Below are 24,024 nucleotides of genomic sequence, written 5' to 3'. Positions count from 1 at the left end.
ATTTTGTACAGCTTTCAAAGTATGATTCTATTTATGAGCTATGTTGATGGATAGAAAGAAAAATTTAAAAGTTTTGAAACATAATCTAATAGAATATCATGAAAAAGATCAACATTCTTTACACAGAGGATACAATCGAATCCTACTAATACGACTGCACTGGTAATTATATAGGCTGGGACTTCTTCCTATGAGTGAGAGAGAGAGGGAGAGAGAGAGAGATTTGATAACTCAGGCTTGGCAACCTCAATTACTCTAATCCCTTTTAAATGAGTCGAGTGCACATCTTTTCCCTACTTCCTGCAGAGATAAGTTCCATATATTATTATATTATGTCAATCCCCAATTGGTTAGTTCACCATCCAATTAGATTTTCTCCAAAACGCTGTGCAAAATGGCCACCGTTATATTGGGAGATGATTTGAATCGTGGGTAGGTAGGTGCAAAGTAGATAATTAACACCATTAGACCACTAAGATTGGCTGTACAAAGTTGTAAGGAAACAACTCTGGCAAGTGGCAACATCCACTTAGATTTTTTTTTTTTGTGATAACTCACAAAGATAAGGGTGGGGATTAGAAGTAAAAAAGATAAAAAAAGTGCAGCGCTCCCAAAGTCCCCACAAAGCAAGCCTGCCCTTCACAGTTCGCACACTCCTTGTCCCACCACTCCACTTCAGTGGCCACCACAGTCCACAGTCCCCACAAAGCCTCCCTCCTTTTCATCTACGCCCACCCTTTATTCCCCCACATTTTCCTCACCCCTAAAAAAGGCCACACCCCCTCCATAAAAGAGAAGTCCTCCACCCTCTCCTTCCCTCTCTCTCCCATCCCTCACACTCCAACCAAAGCTCTCTCTTTTTCATCTCAACAAGAAATTTGGATAGCCCATGAAGGCTGCACTGCTTGAGAAATCACCACCCAAAGAAGAGGAAGGTGGTGAAGGGGGCGGGGGAGAAAGGATTCATGAAGACAGAGGTAAGGAAACAGTAGTCAATGGATTCCATGGCCACTTGGAGCTAAGGCTTGGTTTCTCCTTGAACAATGGGTTTGAAGGTGGTGAAGGGAAGGATGGTGGTCCAAGCCCGACGTTCCGAGCACCTCAAGATGGGCATGTGACTCACCAGAGGAGTGGTGTTGGGATTGGAGGGACCAAGAGATGTTTCTCCGAGACCACAAGTGGCTTTGTCCACCCTTGGAGTCTGGCAGCCCGGCAAGAGAAAGCCGCTCTCGAGCAAGCCCATAAAAAGACCAACCCACCTTCTACCGTCCTAAGGTTTCATCTCTCTCTCTCTCTTACCGTTAGTGATCATGATCGTAGGTATGTAGCATGTATATATATATATATATATATATATAGACACACACACTTTTCGAAAGTTTTTTTTTTTTTCAAACATAATTTCCCTTCTTAGGTCACCAACTAATCTTACTCAGCTAGTTGGCATGCTAACAATCTTAGTGATCTAGGCATCGTCCAAAAAGAAAAAAAAAATTTTTCAAATTTTTTCTGTCTACTTATTTTAGGGCCTAATTGTATCTTTCATGCACAAAAATGATTGATCTTCTTTCACACAAAAATGATTGATCACGGCATAAATCATCTCTAAGTACTCCAAATTTATTTGTTCATTTGTTTGTCCAAATCTTAAAATGATTATTGTGCGATTCAATGATGGATTCAGACGAAGAAAAGTTAGTTCTATTGTGCAAAGAGTACACCCCTAACCTTTTATTTTACCTCAAGGTTCTCACTTCTGTAAATATATACCTTCACAGATGGGTACACTTGAGCACCGTAAATTGCTTCCTCTAAACTATAGTTTTCTCCTAATTATAGAAGAAGAGGTTTTACTTTTTTAATATTTTTTTGAGGAAAAACAGGATACTTCTCGTACGTTAGGCTCTTTTATTAGGAGAATAATTGTTGCTGCAGGCGGAGTCATCATACCATAAGATTCTTTTATAGTTGTTCTTTTCTACAACCGTAAAAGCAAGAATATACTTGGGCATGTGAGAGAATCCATTTCCTACTAGGAGAGATTTAGATGGCATCCATGGGATTTTCATGGGAGGATTGTGACAGTAATTTGTGCATGATGATCAAAAAGTAGTGGCTGCAGGGAAGGGTGGGGTACATTTTGAAATGCGATGAACGGTCCCTGTCGCATGGGTCCCACAAATAGTACACGAGCCACGCGTTGTCATCTTTCTTTAACTTGCCCTTTTATTTTTGCCATCCTTCTAAACATGATAGCCATGGCCCCAAGATAAGCTTGGCCTGGACTGAACTCCCAAGATACAAGGCCACAAGGCCAACAATGAGCTTATCATTGCTCCAGATTGATACCAATTCGGGTCTAAAATGAGCTTAGAGTTAGGCCACAATTATTGCGTTTCCCTATATATATTTTGGGCCCGGGCCTGGTGTACCAGTAAGATTGCTTTATTGTAACCTAAATGTCATGGATTCGAAACATAGAAATGGACTCTCCATACATCGGATAAAGCTGCTTATATTTGACCCTCCCTCGATCTTATAGCAGTGGAAGTCTCATATCTTTTTTTTTATATATCTTGGGCTTTAGCTGTTTTACTACATGGGCCATGTAGGCCTGCAGCCCATAACCATGCAACATAACATTTTGTTCTCCATGCTAGTCCATGTGTTCCTAATTTCTAGAACCAACTGCAATTTACTTCAATACAACTGCATCTTCTCCATCTTTTAGTCATTTATTCTAAACAATGTTAGTTGGGGTTTTCTACCAAGTTTTATCATGATGCTGATGATGATACATGTTAAATGTAATTAGGGGCACAAATCCTTCACCATCGGTTGTGGGCTGGCCTCCGATCCGCGCATTTAGGAGGAACTTGGGGCTTCCACAAGCATCAAAGTCAACAATGGATTCGGCAAAAGATATGGAGAAAATGAAACCAGAAGAGGGAGAGAACCCGGGCAACGAGCCAGTAGCAAGGCAAACAATGTTTGTGAAGGTGAATATGGAAGGATATGCAGTTGGAAGGAAAATTGACTTGAAGGTTCATGATAGCTATGAATCACTCTCACAAGCCCTCCAAAAGATGTTTCATAACTTTTTGACTGGTTAGTGAGTCTTAATTATAGTCAAACTTCTAGTTTTTGCAAATGTTGCTTCCTTCCACTGCTTGTTGATTGATACTAAATTGTGATAGTGCAAAAGTAAGTTGTTTTTTGTTTTTAGTGTTTCTTTTGTTTCATAGCCCCATCTTAGATCTTTCTACACTTGTTCTACTAAACACATTTAGGCATGTTGTTTCATCACATTAATTGATCCAATATCTAGTCTTGCTCTCCATTATGAATAGGCTATAGGCTAATAGAGTTGGTTTTATTTTCTATCTAGCTGATTACTCGAAGAAATCAAAAGAAGATGGAGAAGAAGAGGTTGTTACTCCTAGTTATATTCTTCTTTATGAGGACAATGAAGGAGATCGAATGCTTGTGGGCGATGTACCTTGGGAGTATGTCTTTTTGCATCCATTTTCCAAGTTTTCATACAATTTCCATAACACTTTTCAAAAGAAAAGGTCATACATTTTACTGCAGGATATGTTTGTTATCAGCATAAATCTTATGTTAAAAACTTTGCAGGATGTTCATCAGTACAGTGAAAAGGCTATATATTGCACAAGATCCAAGAACACAAAAATGTGGTATGTTAATATTATTATTATTTTTTCTTCCAGCCAACTTCAAGCAAGATGGAATTTTAAAATTGTCACTTCACAATCATGCACATTTCTAATTAAGTTTCCTTTTTATCATTAATTGATGTAGGGGTGATTGTTGTGCAGGTTGACTACATTTGAACCTTCTGGAGAAAGCAACTAAAGAGGGATTGACTTGTCCGATCAAAGAGACCAAGGAGAAGTTGCTGATGGAATTAGTTGATAAGGAGAACTTGTATCTTATGCAGTATTTCCTACCTCTAGGCGGTTGATTACAAGAGAACAGTGATAATAGAGTTTACAATTGATTGTGATGTTAATGTAAGATAATTTCTTATGTCATGGCAGTGTAAGTTATATGGCTTTTCAATGGAGAGTAACTAAAAGAACCATGAGGTAATGTTTTGGAAGTTATTTGGTTTCTAAATCTTCTCTCTCTCTCTCTCTCTCTCCCCGGAAAAAAAAACCTTTTCTTCAAAAGAAAGAAATAATGAGCAATAGTTTTAAGCGACGTTCTTGCTGTACCATGAGAGGAAAGCAAAACCTTCTTGCTCTTCCAGTTTGAGGTGCAGCGGAGCATGATCTGTTCCTCTGGCAGCCTTGGACGGTGGTAGGACAAGCCTTAACCTTCGAATCGTAGAGGCTGGGGTTTTTACAGTGGAAGGGGCAATCTCGATGGTGTTACTTTGGGTTCGTCTTCTATGACTTCCGACGGAGTATTGGGATCTGGAAGCACTTCGAGAGATGGTCCGACTCGTCAGCGAGCTGGTTTTCCTTGATGATTACACGACAGACCTAAGGCGGTGGGGATTTATCCGTGTTTGCATCAAAATCGACCTCGGCCGCCCTCTGAGGCTGGAGGTTTTGGTTAAGGGGCCGACAAGCCCGTTTGGTAGCGTTTTGTGTTTGAATGTGCCTACGGGGTTTGTCTCCATTGCGGATACTTTCACCCATCAGAGGAGCGGTGCCGGCCAGGGAAAGGAGCTGCGGTGATGGGTTTGGGCCCTGACAACCTCATCCGAGTGGAGGGGGCGAAAGGTGACTAGGGGACGATGGGGCCCCCTGTTGGGCCTTGGTTGCTGGCCATCCGTCGGCGGGAGCTGAGGCAGAAAGCTAGGGTGAATGGGAGGAGATCGATGACGGAGATGACTTGACACAAGTCCATAGCAAGTCAACTCGGACCGAGACGTTCTGTAGCTAACTCGATCTAGGCGAACTCGAAATCTAGCATTGATAGATGGATCTAGCCGATCAAGGTCACGCATCGAAGATCGCCTGGCCGGTCACGTCCGGTGGTAGGGGATGCGGGGTTGTGTGCTGGAGGCGGGGGGAGGGTTTCGGACCCAAACCCAAACCCATTCGGCCCGTTGGCCAACTCGGGGCCTGCAGGAGTGGATGGGTGCGTGAGTGCGCTGGGCATTACTGTGGGGGGCCCAGTCCAATTGAAAGCAGGCCAGGCGGGAGAAGGGAGCAGGGTGCAGGCGGCGGGCCAGGCGAAGCGAGCCCAGCCCAAAGAGTTTGACATGGGCCAGGTTCCAGTGAAGCCCACTAGCCAAGTTTTGGGCCTGGAGGGCTCCAAGAAAGTTAGGACCAAGAAGAACAAGGCAAAAGACAAGGCTGTGGGCTCTTCGTCAATGGATCTGTAGGCGACAGCAGCATCTCAAGATCCTAGAGTCTTCATCTTTGCAGCCAGGGCCCAGATGGAGGTGGAGGAGGACCTGCTGGAGCAAGGAGGAGGGAGCCGAGAGCTTGGTGCCCCGGTGGTAGAAGGGGTGTCAGAGCGAAGGCTCGAGATTGAGATGGAGGGTATCCCACTTAGGGGCACGGTGGTTGAGGGTCTGGAGCACATGGAGATTTCAGATGTGAATCAGGGCCCCTCTCATGAGATTGCAGTGGCTAGACTCAGGTAGATAAAGCTGAACAAATAACTAAAATCCGAAGAAATCCACCTAATCGATCGTATGAAACTGAACTCGTATGAAACCGAACTTGAATCAGATTATGATTCATAAAAAATTCAGTTAATTACAGTCACATTCAATTTCTGTATTTTTAACTTGTATGAAATTGAATCCGACCGATCGATATAGTATTTTCAATACTTAGGCTATTTAGAAAATTGAAAATTGATAACTATGACATATTATGTACTAACTTATGGATGTTATGAAATTATTATATTCTAGTTTCTATATGAATTGAATGATGTATTGGTTTGTGATGTTTAAAATTAATATTGGATCAATATTGAAGTTCAAACCGAAACAACCCATCCGAATCCGCTACAAACTATTAACTTCGGTTTCAAATAGTTTATATATAATAAACGATCGACAATGAGTTAGATTTTTTTTAATCCGATTGGGTTCGATCAGATCAAATTTTTCTCTCAATCCGACCCGTGCTCAACCCTACAAGTAGGCCATCCATGATGAGGTGACGACCTTCAGGAGGGAGGGCTCGATGGATGATGTGGCTGAGGTAGACTCTCAGATTGAGGGGGGTAGGAGTGCTGGCCCCCTTTCTGATGAGTCTTCTCCATGAGAATCCTGCTCTGAAACTGTCGAGGGGTGGAAAAGCCCTCCTTTCGATCGATCTTCATCTGACTGATCCAGTAACATGGTCCTGATATTTGTGTGCTGAGCGAAACTCATCTTTTTAAGACTGGATTGGCTCGGGCCAGACGAAGGATCCTTATGGCCTGGAGTTCTTATGCTGTGGAGTCTCGAAGACTGTCAGGAGGTATTTTGGTGATATGGCATCATGATTTGGTCAGAGTGGATGCTTTCAACAAATGTGAGTAGCAGGTGGTTCTTGTCATCACGAATTAGTCTAAGGGGCCTTGGCTCTTCTCTAGTGTCTATGCGAACACCAAGCACAGGGATCAAAGGGTGCTCTGGATGGAGATTTCTAGATTTCTGACATAGGACGTGCCTTCTCTGATGGTTGGAGACTTCAATTGCATCGTGGATCCCCACGAGAAGCGAGGCGACAGACAGTAGGGGGATAGCATAGAGTCCCAAGAGTTCAGGGAGTTCATCAATAGCACTGAATTGATTGATCTCGGATTCACAAGCTCGAGGTTCACCTAATGCAACAATCGGCATGGGTCAGCTCGCATTTGGGAGAGGATTGATCGGACACTTGCTTCTACTGATTGGATCCAGTATTATCTAGGATATTGTGTTCAGCACCTGTCGAGGATAGTCTCGAATCATTGTTCAATTCTTATTTCAATAGATGGCCTGAACCGGTCCAGGGCCCTCTTTCGATTTTAGAAGTTTTGGATCTTTTATCCAAGATCTTGAGATTTGGTTCGGGAGGTGTGGAGGATGCCAATACGCAGAGATGCGAGGTATAGGGTGACCCGCAAGCTGGAGCTGGCCAGACGCAGACTCTTCAGATGGAACCGCTTGGAGGTGGGTGACATTTTCTGATGGATTGAGTAGATTGAAGTGGATATTATGGAGTTGTAGTTGAGGGAGGATCAGAATGGTGGCTTACATCAGCTTAAGATGGGAGAGCTCCATAGTAAACTCTCCGGACATCACTCTCTACTGAGGCAGTAAAAGACCTTATGGAGGCAGAAGTCTAGAGTCCAGTAGATTTGGGAGGAGGATCGGAACACTAGATTCTTTCAATAGTCCACCATGATCCGAAGGTCCGCCAACCGTATCAGGTAGTTGCGGAGGAGTGATGGCAGTGTCGTGGATGATGGTGGAGGGATCTGAGTGGAGATCCTCTGCTTCTTTAGGGATCGATGGACGATGATGCTTGGTGATGACCACCCCATCCCGAGTGCTCAGTCGGTGGCTTATATCTCCGCATAGGAGAATGATGTTTTGACCAGTCCAGTGTCTCCTGAGGAGGTGCGTGGGGCTCTTTGGTCTCTTGGAGAGAATAAAACCCTGAAGCTTGATGATTTTCCTCCATTATTCTTACATTAGTACTGGTTGATCATTCGAAAGGAGGTAATGGAGGTCGTGTAAGTGACCTTCGAGTCCAGAGGCATATCGACGGCATGGAACTGGACCTTGATCACTTTCATTCCGAAGCAGCCTGATGCTTCACTCTCGGAGTACTTCAGATCTATCAGTCTCTGTACCACCCTCTACAAGATGTGTGCGAGGGTTCTGATTGGGTGGTTGAAGCCATTGATGCCTCGTCTGATGAGCTCGAAGCAGGATGTTTTTGTTGTAGGTCGGTATATCACCGATAATGTTATGCTGGCCCAGGAGTTCATGCACGACCTCCAAAGAGCTCCATGTCGCCACAGTCTCATGATGATCAAGCTAGATATAGAGTGGGCATATGATCGGATGTGTTGGTCTTTCCTCCGATGGATGTTTTAGGAACTGGATTTTGGGGACAGATGGACTGGATCATAGACTGCATTGAGGGTCCGAGCTTTGCCATCCTTGTCAACGGCATCCCGATAGAATTCTTTCTTTCCTCTATTGGTCTTCACCAAGGTTGTCCTCTCTCCCCCTACCTGTTCATTTTATGTGCTGATACGTTATCCAGGATTTTGAGAGCGACGGTTCAGGGGCAGGCCCTGGAGCCATATTGGCTTGCCTCTGGTGTCCAACCTTTCTGGTACCTTCTCTTTACAGATGATTGCCTTCTCGTTGGGTGCACCTCGATTCAAAATACAAAGTATGTACTTTGCCTCTATTGTCAGGGCCTAATGTCGGTCATCAGGGTAGTTGGTCAACATTCAAAAGTCTGCGATTATCTTCAGTCTGAGAACAAAGCCCCAGGCTAGATGATGATCAAGGAGATCCTAGGGATTCGGGAGCAGACAGGGATGCTGTCCTACCTTGGAGGTTCGATCACGGGCCGTCGTCTTTGGGGGGCTGAGTGCAGGCCTCTGGAGCAGTGGATCTAGGAGATCTTTAGGGCTGGCAGGCTGATGTCCTATCCTTCATGGGTAGGATGATTTTGGTGAGATCGGTGCTGAGTTTTGTTTTGGTATACCTCTTGGCCAATATGATTGTGCTAGTTGCTTGCATTAGAAGGATGGAGCAACAGTTTTACAACTTTTTGTAGGATTTCGACTGTAATTATCATCCAGTCCATCTACTTTCTTGGGAGGTAGTATGCCAGCCTGTGCGGAATGGTGATCTTGGGATCTACTCTTTGTTGATGAGGAGGGAGGCTTTGATCATGAGGCATGTGGTCAGATTCTTAATCCAGTCGGACTGTTTGTGGAGTGGGGTGATGAGGGTCCGCTACGACGGCTGGAGCCATGGACCCCCATCTATGCTGGTCGGGGATGCTCTTTCATATAGAGGGAGATTTGTGCTCAAGGCCTTGACGTTAAGGACTAGATCATATGCTTGATTGGGGATGGACGTTTGATGGAGGTGATCCAGGATGCCTGAATTTCAGACATTTCTTCTCTTGCTGGCCGATCCTTATCAACAATGAGGTGGAGGACCACATGAGGGTATCTGACCTCATTATTGCTGACGGCTCCAGTTGGAGTAAAGAGGAGATCACTCGACTCTTTGGGGGCCCACTTGATGAGCGGATCCTTGCCATCCTATTTTCAGTGCACTTCAGTCAAGATGTGAGGGTTTGAGGATGTTCCTACTATCTCAGAGTCCCTTTGAGGGATCTATCCCGATTGTATGGACCGACATCTACTAAGAGGATCGATGCTGTCTGGATTTGGAGAGTTGCCACCCATCCTAGGGTGAGGATTTTTCTTTGAAAACTTATCTGAAATCGATTTCCTACTCGGACACTACTCAGAGATAGGAGCATGGAGATTCTGACCTTCTGTTCGATCTGTGGAATGGAGGATGAGTCTGTGAAGCATGTTGTTCTACGCTGCACGAGGGCAAGGGTCATTTGGAGACAAACGGATGGTTATCCTTGGGAGATGAGCACTAATCTTTGGTTGGTTTTCTTCTTTGGTTTGATTCATCAGAGTGTGACCGACGGGTCGACTGCTGTTGCCGGAATGATAGCTTACATTATTTGCCAGATTTGGCTATCTAGGAATAGCCTTATTTTCGACGGTGATGTGATTCCTGCTTGTCAGATTTTGGACATAGCTATCTTACTCTGGAGTATTACCACTTTGATACTACCACTCCGTTTCTTGACATCTCTTATCCCTGGAGCTCTTTGACTACCCTGACTGACCTGTAAGGTTCTATCCATCTCTTAGGAGCCCCCACCTTTGGAGTTTATCAAGATAAACTTTGATGGCAGCGTCAGAGACAGGAGAGGCGGAGCTGGCTTTGTTATCTGCAACTCTGATGGTAGACTTCTGGTAGTTGATGGGTCTCACCTCTTTGAGCCTTCTATTCCAGATGCAGAGCTTCATGCTGTCTGAGTAGGTGTCACTTTTGCTGACACTAGCTTCATGTTGAGAGATCTTCCTCGAGAATGACTCTGCCACTGTTATTGCTTAGTTTTAGGGGGGGTGCTAGGTAGCTCGGAGGTCATCCTCTTATCTGAGATGTCTGAACCTCTCTTCGCTAAACTGTTGTAGTCAGAGTTCAGTATATTTATCGAGAGACTAATACTGCAGCAGACTGGATGGCAGCTTTTGTTGCAGACTACTCCGATGACTGGATCTGGAGACAAGATGGGGACTGTCCACTGACCTTGCAAAATTTTCTGTATCTTGATCCTTTGGGTTGCTCTCGCATCGGACTGATGTAATCATCCGTTTATACTAAAAAAAAGCCTTCTTTTTTTTTTTCTCTAAAAAAGTTCAAAGCCATTTCTTAGCTGTGATCAGTAAATAAGTAAAAATGCTATTATACATATATATATTTTTGTATACAATCTTTTTTTTTATGGTATATAAACTCTGGATCTTATTGTATACCCAAAGTCTTTACATTTTTTTAAAAATTTTTTCACATCATTTCTTAAAAGAATATAATGATTATTTTTTTTGAGAAAAATAATTTCTTCTATGTGATTTTGCCTTTAAGATATTTCTTCTATATAGTGGTGGCAATCAAGTTGAATTGCATTGAATATGGGCTGGGTTAAATATGAATTGGGTTAAAATTTAAATCTGAATCTGACCTATTTATTAAATAAGTCAAGTTGTCAAATTTGAATACGGTCTATTGAACAAGTAGATAACCCTACCTGACTTGCTAAATTTGATTGATAAATAAGCCGTATCGAGTTAGGCCCATAGATAACTATCAATTAACTTGTTTATATTTAACTTGGCTAACATGATTAACTTGATTGATCATACCTCAGCAAATATTGTATCCATTGAAAAATGCAAGCCAAGGCTTATCGTTAGTACCATGATTAGTTATTGTATACTTCAAGGGCTGAACATAGAGAAACAATTAAGAAAAAGTAGGTTGTTTAGATTGATTGAGAAAGTGGAAGACACCAAACCTTTAGAAAGACAATAGATATAATATGTATCTCAAGATTTATCAATGTTATAAAGTCATCGATATAAATCTATGACTTATATCAATGTTAGCAATTCAACATACTCTTAATATCATATGAAAAATATAGAAATCAACTTTTCTCTTGTATCCATTGTATGCAAATAAAATGTTGTGGGTTTGCGCCGTCCAATGTCCAACTCATTAAGGTTTTATATCCAAATTTGGAGTATCAAGTTACAAGGTCATCAAAGAAGTCCAGACATTCACTTAAACTCTACATAAACTCAAATTTTGCTTGAAAAGTCCCAAGTTCTCCAGAGACTCTAGTACTCCAAATATTTTTGGAGATGACTATAAATAACCATTATTTAGAATTTTCTAACTATTGCATACATAATAAGTGGCAAAACTTTGATCACTTTGGCACCTTGACTAGATAGTAGGTATAACAAAGAGGAGGATTCCTTGTATACAAGGTAACTCCTAAAACTCCTAATTGTACCCTCCTCTATTTGATGGTATAAAATTTTATTCATCCACTATGCTCTTAGCTCTCTTTGTTCCTTACTTTGCTTTAACCAAGGATTGTGACAAAGGTGTGCAAGGGCTAAAGCTGAGAAAAGTTGGCTCAACCTTTGAAGAGAAAGATCAAGTGCTGCATGGGCCATCCAGAGGAGGTGATTTTCTATTGACTGTATTTATTGTAGGGCTCTATATGTAGTCGGTTCAAAAAAAGAAAAAAAAAAAAGAAAAATAATAATAATAAAAAAAGGAGGAGGGTGGCGGGGGGGTGGGTGTGTTTTGGGGTGGAGATTTTGTCCCGATCCGTGACGCAGGACCCAAACTTTACCCGTCGGCCGCAGTTTAATGAGCCCAAGTCCGACTCTGACCACAAGTTTACTATCACGTGCAGTGCACGTGACACCTCGCATGTATATGTATAGTAAACTACATCGCAGGGACCGACTCCAAAATTCCCAAATCGTAATCTCCAACCGACTCGTCCCGGGCCCGACCGGACCGAATCCCCTTCACCCCCTCTCCCACCTCGCGCCGTCTCCTCGATCTCCTCGTCTCACCGCGGTAGTCTCCCGCACTCCGGCCGAAGTCTGGTGACATCTCGTCTCCTCCTCTCATCTTCTTTTTAAAATAGATCGAAGCGCTACTTCTTTCTTCTTTTTCCTCGTAGAACCATGGATCCATGGTTCGGTTTTCTTGTTCCCATCGATAGCCCTGCCAACTGCGGGGTGGATTTTAATCGATTCTTTAAATTGAAAATAGTTCTTGTTCCCTTTTCTTAGATTGGGTGTCATGTAATGGTAGTTTTAACATGGCTATTTTCAAGAAGTCGGGTGCGTTGATAAGAAATTCGTTGGATTAGTTATCAATTCGCTCGAGGTCATTCCGACTGTCGATGCATGCGGTGGAAGTTTTGGTTTTGGAGGTTAAGCTGTTGATATAAACGATCTGGTTGCTGTTTTTAGAGATCTAATTTTTGTTTTAATTTGTGATTTGGTTCTTCAAGGACCAATTAGGTCGTTCAATTAGCCAATTTTCTTCTTTTACAGTGGCACATAACTGTTGTGTGATCATGTGTTGGTTGTATCCCAGAAGTGATCTGGTGTGTTTTTAATCCTGTTTGGATTTTAGATAGAATCCATATGATTATCTATCAGCAAATTATGTAGAATATCAAAGTTGGATTTTTTTTTTTTAATTTGGAAATTTAATTTGTTGGGTCGTCTAACATAATATTTTTTGTCGATCGCCTTGCATATTGATACGCTTTCACAGCGAACTGTTGGATTTTCTACAGCATGATTTACCATCAATCTGTTCGGTGATGTGCTACAACAAAAACAAGTTATCAATTTTTATGTTCACGGAAGTCGTCTACTATTTTAAGATCTCACATTTTGTCTAGTTTGCTTGTCTCTTTAGACATCTTGATTTATTCATTACATTATTTCATTAGTATATACAAACATATAGGTGGCTCTGCAGCTGTAGCAGTGCCATATCTTTCTGTAATTTGGGAGTTCTTTATCATCATATCTGTGGAATGATCAGTTCACCCTTTCTTAGCAGTTGCATTCATCATAACTCTGTATTTCCTTTTTTTTTTTTTTTTTAAAGCTGAAGAGGAGTTTTGGAATGCAATTAGGGAGATGTGTTTGTTAGCTCACTGAAAATTTGTGCATGCATTGCAGGTGCACTGCTTGGTGGGTTTGGCTATGAGATCTCTTCCAACTCATCTAATGTTTAAGATTGTTATCCAAACTAATCATCTGAATATAAGGAGTCATTTTCGTTAACATGATAATTTAGGTTGCAGCAGTGTGATCAGACACTGATCAGTGTTCCAAGTCAAGTTTATTGTATTTGATGTAGTTTGTAATACCCAGCTCTTAGGCTGCATTTGGTTGTAGAATATGTTAGCTTGGAGTAAATGGGTTGGTTTACTCCAAACCCACTTTTCTTTGGAATAAACTACTTCAAGTCTTCAACCTAGTTCGCTTATCATTAGGTAGAAAAGTAGCTCTACCAGTGTAGCAACATACCCTCTTTACTTTCAGAATGAATTAGTTACTTTTCTAGTTTTATAGCATTTGGTGGGATAAAGTGGAATAAATGGAGTCGGGCCTTTGTTTGTTCCACTTGATCCTCCTTTATTTCACAACTAAATGGAGACTTAAAGTATATTTTGCAAATTTTGACTGATGCATATTGATTGGTTGAGATGGTTATTGGACAACTTTTCCATCTTTTAGATAAATGTGGAACAATAGAAAAGTTGTCATAATTTGATAAATGTTTCAGAGAAGGTTGCTTATGAATCACAAGATTCTTTCATCTTTAGATTTAGTAAACATATCACCAAAAGAACAAGTCTTTATGTTAAAGAAGGCCTCAAGTTAGAAAAATGCACGATCACATGAGAGATCTGAGGCATATCCAGGATTTAAGTTACTATGTTGTAATTGCTTTAGCCTTTGTTGTTGAGGGATAATGTGATTAAGCAGATTTCTGTCTTCTCGTGCTGTTTAATTACCTGGTTGCTATACTGCTCTGTTGACTAGTTGCATGACTAGTTGCATGTTGCTCTCTAAAAGGTGTGATTATCATGGGAACATCATTAGTACTGATTTTTGCTGGGTTATGGAGAAGCGTGTGCTAAAAATCAAGCTAAAAGCTTCAGGTACAAGAATATCCACTGATAGTACTCCAGACAGAGGAACTTCTGGTCAACTGCTCAAAGATGCTGTGTTCACTGGCTTAGCATCATCATCCGAAGAGAATATTTCTGCAAATAATAGGAAAGACATGAAACGCAAGCGTGGACCTAAAGCAGGTCATAAGAAAGGGAAAAAAAAGAGTTTGGTGAATAATCCAACGTTGTCTCCAGTACATGTAAACACAGAAGATGATATTTGTTCGAATCGGGCTGATGATGGTCAGCTTAATTCTGAAATGGATAATGAATCACCTTCCCTTGGATCGGATAAGCTTAGCACCATGTCAAGTATTGGTGCTGATATGCTAAATGAAAAATCAACGGGTAAAACAGGACACAGTCGGGTTAAGGTAAAACTGAGATCCTCGAGAGTTTTGGAACCTCATCGAAGTTATTCGGATGCACAAACACCAAGTAATACAGATAAGAGTAATCCACAAGTGGCCGTGGAGATGAATGAAACAGCTGTAGAAAAGGAGGATAGCACTTATTCTGATGGACAGACATCAGAAAAGCAGAATGCTCTTTCAGAACAATTGCCAAGAAAAACTGGCAGCATCAAGATTAAATCTTCAAGGAGCTTAGGTCTGTCAAATGAAATCATGCAAGACAAAAACCTCAATAAGCTAAGTGGTCCACAGATTCTGGGTCAGAGAAATTTGGTTCTTGCAGATGATGTAAAACATGTGGATCCATCAATGCCCAGGAATTTGAGACAAGGGACAATAAAACTGCCTTCCAGGGACCCTCATTTCAAGGCGAAAGAGTTGAGTGCTGCACTTGTGGTATGTAGAATGTTGTATGAATTTCTTAAATTATCGAAGACCTACGCTATTTATTTTGGTTCCTTTTGTGTTATGTTTCAGGTGATTAAAAAAGTCATGAAAATGGAAGCAGCTGGGCCCTTCAATGCCCCCGTCAATCCTGTCGCTCTGGGGATACCTGTAAGTATTATCAGATACTTCAGATATAGAGAACATGTCTTCTTTCGAGATGCATAAAGAAGAAAGGATTGAGGAGGGGGTTTGGGGGGCTATTAGGGGCACTTTCAAACCATTTCATCGTGTTAGTTCTCCTTCACTTTATCTTGCTCCTAACTGTTGTTGCTAGTGCAGTTAGTGTCTGATGGCAATCAGTCTGTCACATTCTAGAATATATTGCCCTAAATTTCATGGTTCCATTCCCTCTATGGTTGCGAATCTGCAAGTCTGCAGTATCATATTTTGCCATATTCATTTTTTTCTCTCTCACGTCTATCAGCTTGATGTTTGAAGTTGTCCTGGCCAAATCTCTTAACTAATAGTTCTGGGCTCTGGACCTTGCAAATTTCAGTCTGATTAGTTATTGAGTAACAATATTTCTCTCAATTAATTACCTCTAATTGATGTTTCTGTTTAATAAGCTGATTTGAACTGTGCATGTTAGACATGGACACTACCAGACCATTTGCCTTGCTAGATGTATTCTTGCTTGCACGTATGCTTGTATAATAGATATCCTTCTACACTCTTTAATTGAGCTAACCAATTGCTAACTTATCTGTTTCAGGACTATTTTGATATTATAGACACTCCAATGGATTTTGGCACCATTTGTCATGAGCTAGAACATGGCCATAAATACACGAACTCAGAGGATGTTTATAAAGATGTGCAATATATCTGGGAAAACTGCTATAAGTACAACAATAAGGGTGATTATATTTTGGACCTTATGAAACGGGTGAAAAAGAATTTCATGAAGTACTGGTTGGCTGCTGGGTTGTACTCTGATATGCCAAGTAGCGGTGAGTATGGTACATGAATATTGGCTAATAATAATGCTCACTCTCTGTTGTTATTACATTTGGAAATGGCTTTCCTTCTTTATTATTTATAACACATTTAATTGTAGTTCAATAGTTCTATTTTTGTGTTCAATCATTCATGATAGCAGTTGGGCTTCTATGACTTTGGCTCAATTTTATGTGTTAGTTTTGGTCCCCTCCCTCCCTCCTTCCCTTTCTCTTGCACGCGCGCACACAATTGAAGCTATTTAACATTGAATTAAACCAATGGAGTTGCTTAAATACAGATAGTCTTCTCGACAGGTGCTGCTTCAGTTAAAGGACTGAGTATGTAGTGTGTTAAACATGGTGATATCTAAGGTTTTGAATGACAAAACGGTCCTCTTGATGTTCAATGAATAGGGAATTAGGAGCAAACATGAGTAGTTCAACCTCTAATCAATGATTAAAAGTTAAATGAGAAAGGAACTGGTCTGTACATGCATATGCAGGACATTATTTTTTGACTAACAGGACCTCATGTGTGCGGAGGAAGGCAAGATAAATAAAAGATCTTTGAAGTTCCAGTATTTCTCATTCTCTAGCAGCAATAATGGTATGAAAATTGTTCATTAGCTTGAAAGCTGACCACTCGTCACCCCATTTTTTCCCATGTCTTGAGTTCCTATTATAAGTAGGTAGAGTAAATGCTTGCAAATTGCTGTCATAATATTTATCATATTCTTAAGTGATAATCCACATATTGTGCAATGAGATCTCATCAAGTGGTTACATGTTCAATCAAAAATGAAGACTGAAACATGACATAGAGAGGTATTTACCACATGCAGAAAAGAAATTGGTAGCATGTTCTAGGACCTCAAGTTAAGAGGTTTTGCCTAAAATTCTCTTCCTGTTCTATCATACTTTCCATTTTTTTTATATAAATAATATTGAACATTTTCATTTTCAGTTTCTCTATACTTTGGGGCCATAATTGATATATCTCTGATAGTGCCAAAATGAAATTGTGAATCAGATCTCAGGGAGCTAGGGGCTTTGTTTGTTTGTATGACAAGGGTAGAAAGAAATACTCGGAAATAGCAAAAGAATAATGGGAAGGTAATTCCAAATTTTATGTTGTTTGGTCACATTAAGCTAGAAGAGGATGTGAGACAAAGTGAAATCTGTAACAGCGATGGTGGTGATGGCAGTTAGGGATGATGGCTAAAATGATAGCAGAAGTGGTAGTGGTGGCGGTGGTGATGGTGGTGGCAACAATGATGGAGTTGATGGTGGCTTCTGAAAGTTGGGAACTCTTTTAAAATAGAAATAATGAAGGCTAACCTTTTTCTCCTTTGAATAGCTTTATTTCAATTTATATCCATCTCCTAATTTTACCTTTGGACAATCTGGGGATGTGGTATTCGCTGTTTTCTCCATGCCTTTTCCTTGTGGAGGGGCTCTAGTTTCTTCTTTCTTCTTTACCACCAAGCCGAGTAAAATAGGTCTCTCTAGGTATATTATGTGCTTTTTTTTATGCAGCGATCAAAACTTAAATCTTGGGTTAAAACTGGGTCCTTGCAAGATGCTGACTGATTAGGGCCATTTGATATGCATGGTAGCTCTCTATGAACCGTTGAATTGTTAACACTGTCCTGCATTTTTGTCTTTATTATTTTGGACTTTGAGAAAATGGTGTGGAGTAAATTGCTGAACAATTATGGTAGAGAAAAATCAAAAAATATCTGCAATGATATTCTCTAATCAAAATCTTGTTATTCAGTTAAACGTTGGGGGTTGTGCCATGTAACTCTTCTGATTGTTTACTTTTTGATGCCTTTTTTGTGCATTGTCACTCATGTTAGCTTGACTTGAGATGCAGCTGGTTGGTCGACCTTTTTGTTTTCAGAATAGTGTTTTGTATAAATATTTGCAGTTGACTCTTAAAGTTTAATTATGAAGCTTGTGAACATCTTATCTACTAATAATGTGGTAGAGTAAAAAATTTTCTTCTAAAAAATAGAACAATGATATGATTTCTTCTTCTTTTTTTTTTTAGGTGCTAATGAAAGTACTCAGATTGAGGATGTTGCCTGTTCAGGTCAGGAAAAGTTGCATCCAAAAAGCAAGACAAAGCATAAGCGTCGACGTTATGGGTAAGTTGCTTGTCCAACTTTAATGAGAGGGGACAATTTAATTTGGCCATTCATTAATTCTTCTAGGAGGATTGCTTTTGCTCTTTGATTTGTCAGATCTTTTAAGAATAGAGAGATCAAGTGCTCTTTAACACTATGAGGCACAATCAAGATTGTCAATGAACCTAGGGCAAGTAACGTTATCATTGTCTTTGTCTTGCATATCTTCTTCTTCTTCTCCGTCTTCTTTTTCCAGTAAGAAATGAAGGAGAAGAGGAAGAAGTAAAAGTGGGTGAGTTGAAATTGAGGGTGAAATGTGAAAGAAGAAGAATGTACTGATGGCAATGATGGGATAAAAAAGAATGCAACCAACTGCAAAAGAAAGCATTTTGTGTTGAATGATGAAATTTTTTATATTACAAAACTGTGATTTCCATGGAGCATTATGTACAGAGAAACCTAGTGTTAGTCTGCCCCCATCCATATTACACTTTCCTAAGTATATCAAATTTTCAATAAGCAGCCTGATTGATAAACAATTGCAAATTCAAAAGGCTCTAACATCTTGGATTCATCTCTTCGTGACCCTTTTTAGAGGCCTTGACTTTAATGGAGGGCCTGAGACACCTCTGTAGGAGCTTCTTCTAGATTATGCTACAGTGTGTTAACAAAGGTTCCTTTGCAAAGCATCCCAACCTTCATAACAAATAGATTAGTGTTACATAGATAAATCGACACCAAGAGGATGGAGACTAGTAATACCATCATTATGTTGTTTTAAAATGATCGAGAAAGTTTTTACATTGTCTTCTGCTGTAGGATGAGATTCACATTGGTAAATCTTGATTCGCTATCCGCAACATGTAGATCTTCTACCAACTGCTTCATGAGAGCAATTCTCTCTCTCTCTCTCTCTCTCTCTCTCTCTCACAACACACACACACATCAGTAGTTATTGCCAGAGGATTTTCACTCTCCTGGTCAAAACATATGATATAATTAAGATTGTAGGCATTTTTTGTTTTTTCAAATTAGAAGGTCCAAGGATCAGAGGTTTCAAGGTGCTTCTTTTTGTAGTTCTTTATGTAATTGTATATAGAATCACAGAAATTTCAATTTTAAACTGAATAAGTTTATCTAATGCAGGATTGATCGCCACAAAAGCGACTGCCTATGTGCTGTCTGTGTTGTTAGGCGCCGTAGGAAGGAACGTGAAGAAAGTTCAGCAGTTCTGGAGAGTCAAATGGCTGTAAGCAATGCTAATCTTCCTCAAGAGTTCAGGGTTGAGGTTGATACATGCTACTTCCTGACATTTGTTCATAATCTAGCATTTGGTGGATTTCATAATAATGGTTCATGTTTATATGAAATTATATTTAGAGCATTAGATGTCCTTTAGAACTCATTAATTGATGAAAGAATCCTAGAAAGATATAACAGTATTATTTCTGCCAAGAATTACCTTGGTTACAAATATCATATTATGAAAAACTTTTTATAGTTTTTGTGAAGTATTAAATATAGAGACAGAAACTTTACTGTCTTATGCTGTTTGGATATTGTTTTAAATAACAAATAGTCATCAATAGGAAGTCATCTTCATGGTGGTGTAGTTAAGTTTATCTTGATAACTGGGTTAACTTCCAAATCTTTTTCTCAATTTTTTATATCGTTTTCATTAATATCCATTCAAGACCTAGTATCAGATACATGGTGAGAGATGCTAAAAGTGAAGCTGTCTTTTCTAATGTCTATCAGAAAGCTTTTGAAATTGTCTGGTTAAACATACCTTAAGGTATCCTACAATTTGTTTGGTTTGTTTTCAAGGCTACTAAAGTAAGAAGGTTGTTAAGTACGTTTTTTTGGTCTTGGCTAGAGACCGTATTTTAATGTGTACCTTTTTCATGTGGCAGCATGAACTTGTTTGATTTTTTTTTTTTTTAAAAGATCTGTAAATGGTGTTGCAGTTTGTTCTAGTACTATTATAGGGAGAAGAGCTGTATCCAGTTATTTTGATGGCGCTGGCAGACAGGCTTTATCCTTTCATTATCTGAATAATATGCTGACCTTTTCATGTAGAAGCTTAATGGATTATCTCGTTGGAAAATAGGAGTTGAAACCCTTTTGTTTTAGCTCTGAATTCTAAAGATGGATCCGTTGTCTTGAAAGGAGAGGCTACTTTATCAATTTTTTAAAACTTATGTGGTCTTTATTCTTTAATACGAAGTGTCAGAAACATACTTTGGGAGGTTCAGATGCATGTTCTTGTTTATGACAAAGTATGACTTGGAACATATGTTTGAAAGCAACCATCTGATAACAGAAACTAAGAAAAGTTGCCATACAAGTCAGAAGAGTTGGCGACAATCCCATGTGATTGCATAGTGAAAAGACATGAGTCATAAATTATAACCTTGGTTATAATAGACAAGATTTTTTGTAATTATACCAGCCTGGCTTTATGTATCTTTCTGCCATTCATTTTGCTCAAATGAAAGAAGAATATTCACAAACTGCACTCAACGTTGTCATGATTGGGGTTGTCATAAAATGTAAAGGGGTTATCTTGGATTGTGTTGTGGACCAAACTGTGGATTGAAAGTTATTTTGAGTTCTTTTAAAGTAAGAAAGATAAAAGAATGTGAAATTTGAAAAAATAAGTCAAGTATTGGGTAGATGAATGGATGATGACAAAACCTATACGTATGAGTTCAGTTTCCTCATGATAAATCCATATGTAGGATGTCCAATGAAGCTAACACTGTATTGAACTAGTCAAGATATCTATATGCAGCCTATCATTCAATTATCATTTTGGATAGAATATTTTGAAAAATAACAGATTTTATTTTATGGTTGTTCAAAATGAAAACAGCCTCTTGCATTTAACTCCATGAACCTGAAATAATAGGCTTGCTGACTTTACGTATGCAAGTCTTATTAGTTGAAAGCCATATATCACATAATATAATATTTTTTAAAAAAATCAAGTCCTATAGATCAAGTGCTTGTATAGTTCATAAGATGGATCTAAATCTTATGTTCCTAACTAATCCTGGTTTACTCCTTATTTTTTGGGGCTTGTTCAATCCTGCTTGTATGACAGAGAATGTGAACCGTTGAATTTTAACAACAACTACATTATTATTAGATGACCAAGCCAGTTGCTGACCTAAACTGACCCACAAACAGGCTTACATCATGGCTGCCAATAGATAGCCAGGATGTCAAATTTGTAATTGTGGGATCAAATGACTTTTGTCAGGATATATTCTGCAATTGTGGACCATATGGATTTTAAGGAAATTTTGGTCCTCCTTTTTTTTAAAAAAAAAAATAATAATTATTATTTTTTATAAGTTGGAAGGATGTCTTGGACCTCATGCTGAAAATATATGGAAAGGAGTCTTCTCTCACCAAACGTGTGACAAGCTTGGAAAAAGCACAGCCTAAATTTTAAATTTCACATCTGCCTGACACCATTTTGTAGTTGGGTTATAATGTGAATCCTGATGCAGACCAATCAGAAAGCACTTTTAGGGCCTGTTTGGGAGCTTCCAGCATGATCTGGCAGGACAGCCTAGGAATGGAATGCGTGGGACAGGGAGGGAGGAAACAGGAGACTGGGAGAGGAAGAGCCTGGCTGTCGCATGGCCTGCTCTCAGTAGGAATAATAATAACCTAGGGAGGTCCCTTTTTATAATAAAAAATACTGTTGTGAGGGGGACACTTGCATCCACGTTGTTGCTTCCTCTCGCTCTGTCCCTTCACAGGATTCTCTGATCCCGGCCTATCCTGCTGGGTTTTAGCCAAACAGGTCCTTAAATTTTTCTGTTGTTAATGGTGAGAATTCTTGTTTCATATGCTGCTTTCAGTTTCTAATAGTGGTTTGATTTTCTCCTGATCTTGCTTGATGTATTTTACTTCCTAAACACTTGAGATGGTTATAAGTAACCACATTACAAAAAATAATCAGAATTCTCAGGTTTCAAGATGCTGAAATCAATAACATTACCATTTATCCATGGAGTGAAATGGAAATGTCTTCAATGTTTAATCTTCAAGGCCTTATCATATTTCAGGTTTTACTCAATATCTGTATGCCAATTTGATTCATCATATGTTGCAGGAAGCCTCTCCTGTAGATAACCCTTGCAGTGAGGATGCTACCTCAAGCTTGGACCACTCTCCAGAGACTGATGCTAATGTGGATGTGGAAGAAGGTGAAAATGAACAAATGATTGAGACCCCTGAGCTGATGGACATTCAAGAAAAGGAGATAGTAGAAAGCGAAATGGAACTAAATCACAACTCATGTGGCAGAAACGAAACTCTCCATTCCTTGCCGATTGAAAATGGAACAGAGGATTCCAATCCACTGTCTCAAGAAGAAACGGAGGCAACACAATCTGGAGACCAGAAAGATGACACGTGGTGCAGCAGAAGGAAGCAGCAGTTGCCCATCATCATCAAGAGGTGCAAAAGAAACCTGGGGTAAGTTTTGAATGCTTCTGTCTCCTAAGTTTTGAATGCTTTTTGTTTTTTACGTGCGCATTTTGTGTTCATATTAAGATTTAAAAACAATTGCATGGATTGCATTATCAGGCTTGTCGGTACTGCCATGCATCATGCATGAAAACAAGGAGGGCATGCACTTCTGAACGCATCATGCATGAACACGGGGGCACGTGCTTTTGAATGTATACGTATGTTGGTGGATATTGCATGTGTTTTGATATCAGCGCTGTTTGGCTGCAGGAACGTTCTTTGAGGGATCACCTGATCAAAATGCAAGAGAATATCGTGCAAGAAGAAAACCATACAATATTGTGGTTATGCAGGAGCCTTTTTCCGAGCAACCGTAGGTCCGTGTGGAACGGGCCCCATTCTTTAACCCGGAGACATGTTTCAGTACGAGATAGCCCCATCCACGCTGCATTGGCAACATTCATGAAACCATGAAGTCAACCCCGCTGGAGATTGTGTACTCATGCAAGACTATATGCGCTTGATCGTTGAGGCGAATTTTTTTTTTTTACGTGTTATTTGCATCATATGTTGGCCATGGAGAATGATGCATCAATCTACCAGAAGAGAATGGTGCTGTACAGTGTTGACGTAGATTCTCTCTCATTTTTAACATATTTTTCTTCTCAAATCATATCGCATGTCAGAATTTGCTATTGTTGGGTTTTCTCGTCCTCCCTTATGAACTTGTTCCATTCTCGATGACTAGGATGTTACGGATGATTTTTACTTTTTATATTTTATTGGTGAATTTGCAAAAGAATCCTGCATTCTTTTTGTTTTTATAGATTCAGATTGCATTTATTCTTTGGCATAAATGGTTGGATTCTCGACTGTTTGGATCCTTTCATCTGCAGCTTCAGGTATGTACTCTACCAAAATATATAAAAATATTTTCACTTATCATTCATTCGATAAAAATATTTATTCACTTCTATAAAAGATTGAAGGTGAATTAATTTTTTTTGGAAATAGTGTAATTTTTGTTTGTAATCATTTGGATCTACTTTGCTCTCTCGTAAGGCCATCGGTGATGGATGAGAAGTTGCTGGGATGGAGAAGCAGATAGATCGACCCTTGACTTACTTTGATCCAGAAAAGAAGATTTTGATCCATAAAAAAGAGAAATATGCTTCTCGCTCCTCTAGGTCTTGGATAACGAGTTTTAAAAGATATTTGTTTTATTTAGACAAGCTAGACATTTGTTATCTTTATTTGCAGGGAGAACTATATGGACTATCAATCCGAATGTTTTTGT

General features: G+C 39.9%; 2 protein-coding genes across 2 annotated transcripts; both read left to right on the top strand.

Annotated features, from left to right (window-relative positions):
• Window positions 1-759: 759 nt before the first annotated feature.
• LOC105037897 (auxin-responsive protein IAA25) lies at window positions 760-4,123 on the top strand. The gene is made up of 5 exons (XM_010913523.4): window positions 760-1,275; window positions 2,816-3,108; window positions 3,389-3,506; window positions 3,637-3,698; window positions 3,840-4,123. The coding sequence occupies exons 1-5, from the start codon at window positions 890-892 to the stop codon at window positions 3,842-3,844; spliced, it is 864 nt and encodes a 287-aa protein (XP_010911825.1). The 5' UTR covers window positions 760-889; the 3' UTR covers window positions 3,845-4,123.
• A 7,948-nt stretch (window positions 4,124-12,071) lies between these two features.
• Window positions 12,072-23,422, top strand: LOC105037898 (uncharacterized). Its single transcript, XM_010913527.2, is given in 9 exon segments — window positions 12,072-12,213; window positions 14,215-15,121; window positions 15,203-15,280; window positions 15,885-16,122; window positions 18,164-18,260; window positions 19,386-19,527; window positions 22,369-22,669; window positions 22,672-22,733; window positions 22,998-23,422. Coding segments are annotated over 8 exon segments (1,983 nt in total). The 5' UTR covers window positions 12,072-12,213; window positions 14,215-14,260; the 3' UTR covers window positions 23,202-23,422.
• Window positions 23,423-24,024: the final 602 nt, after the last annotated feature.

Source organism: Elaeis guineensis, chromosome 1, assembly GCF_000442705.2.
Source record: "Elaeis guineensis isolate ETL-2024a chromosome 1, EG11, whole genome shotgun sequence".
Lineage (NCBI taxonomy): Eukaryota > Viridiplantae > Streptophyta > Magnoliopsida > Arecales > Arecaceae > Elaeis > Elaeis guineensis.
The sequence above is the reverse complement of the archived record's forward strand: the minus strand, read 5'-3'. Positions and strand labels throughout refer to the sequence as shown.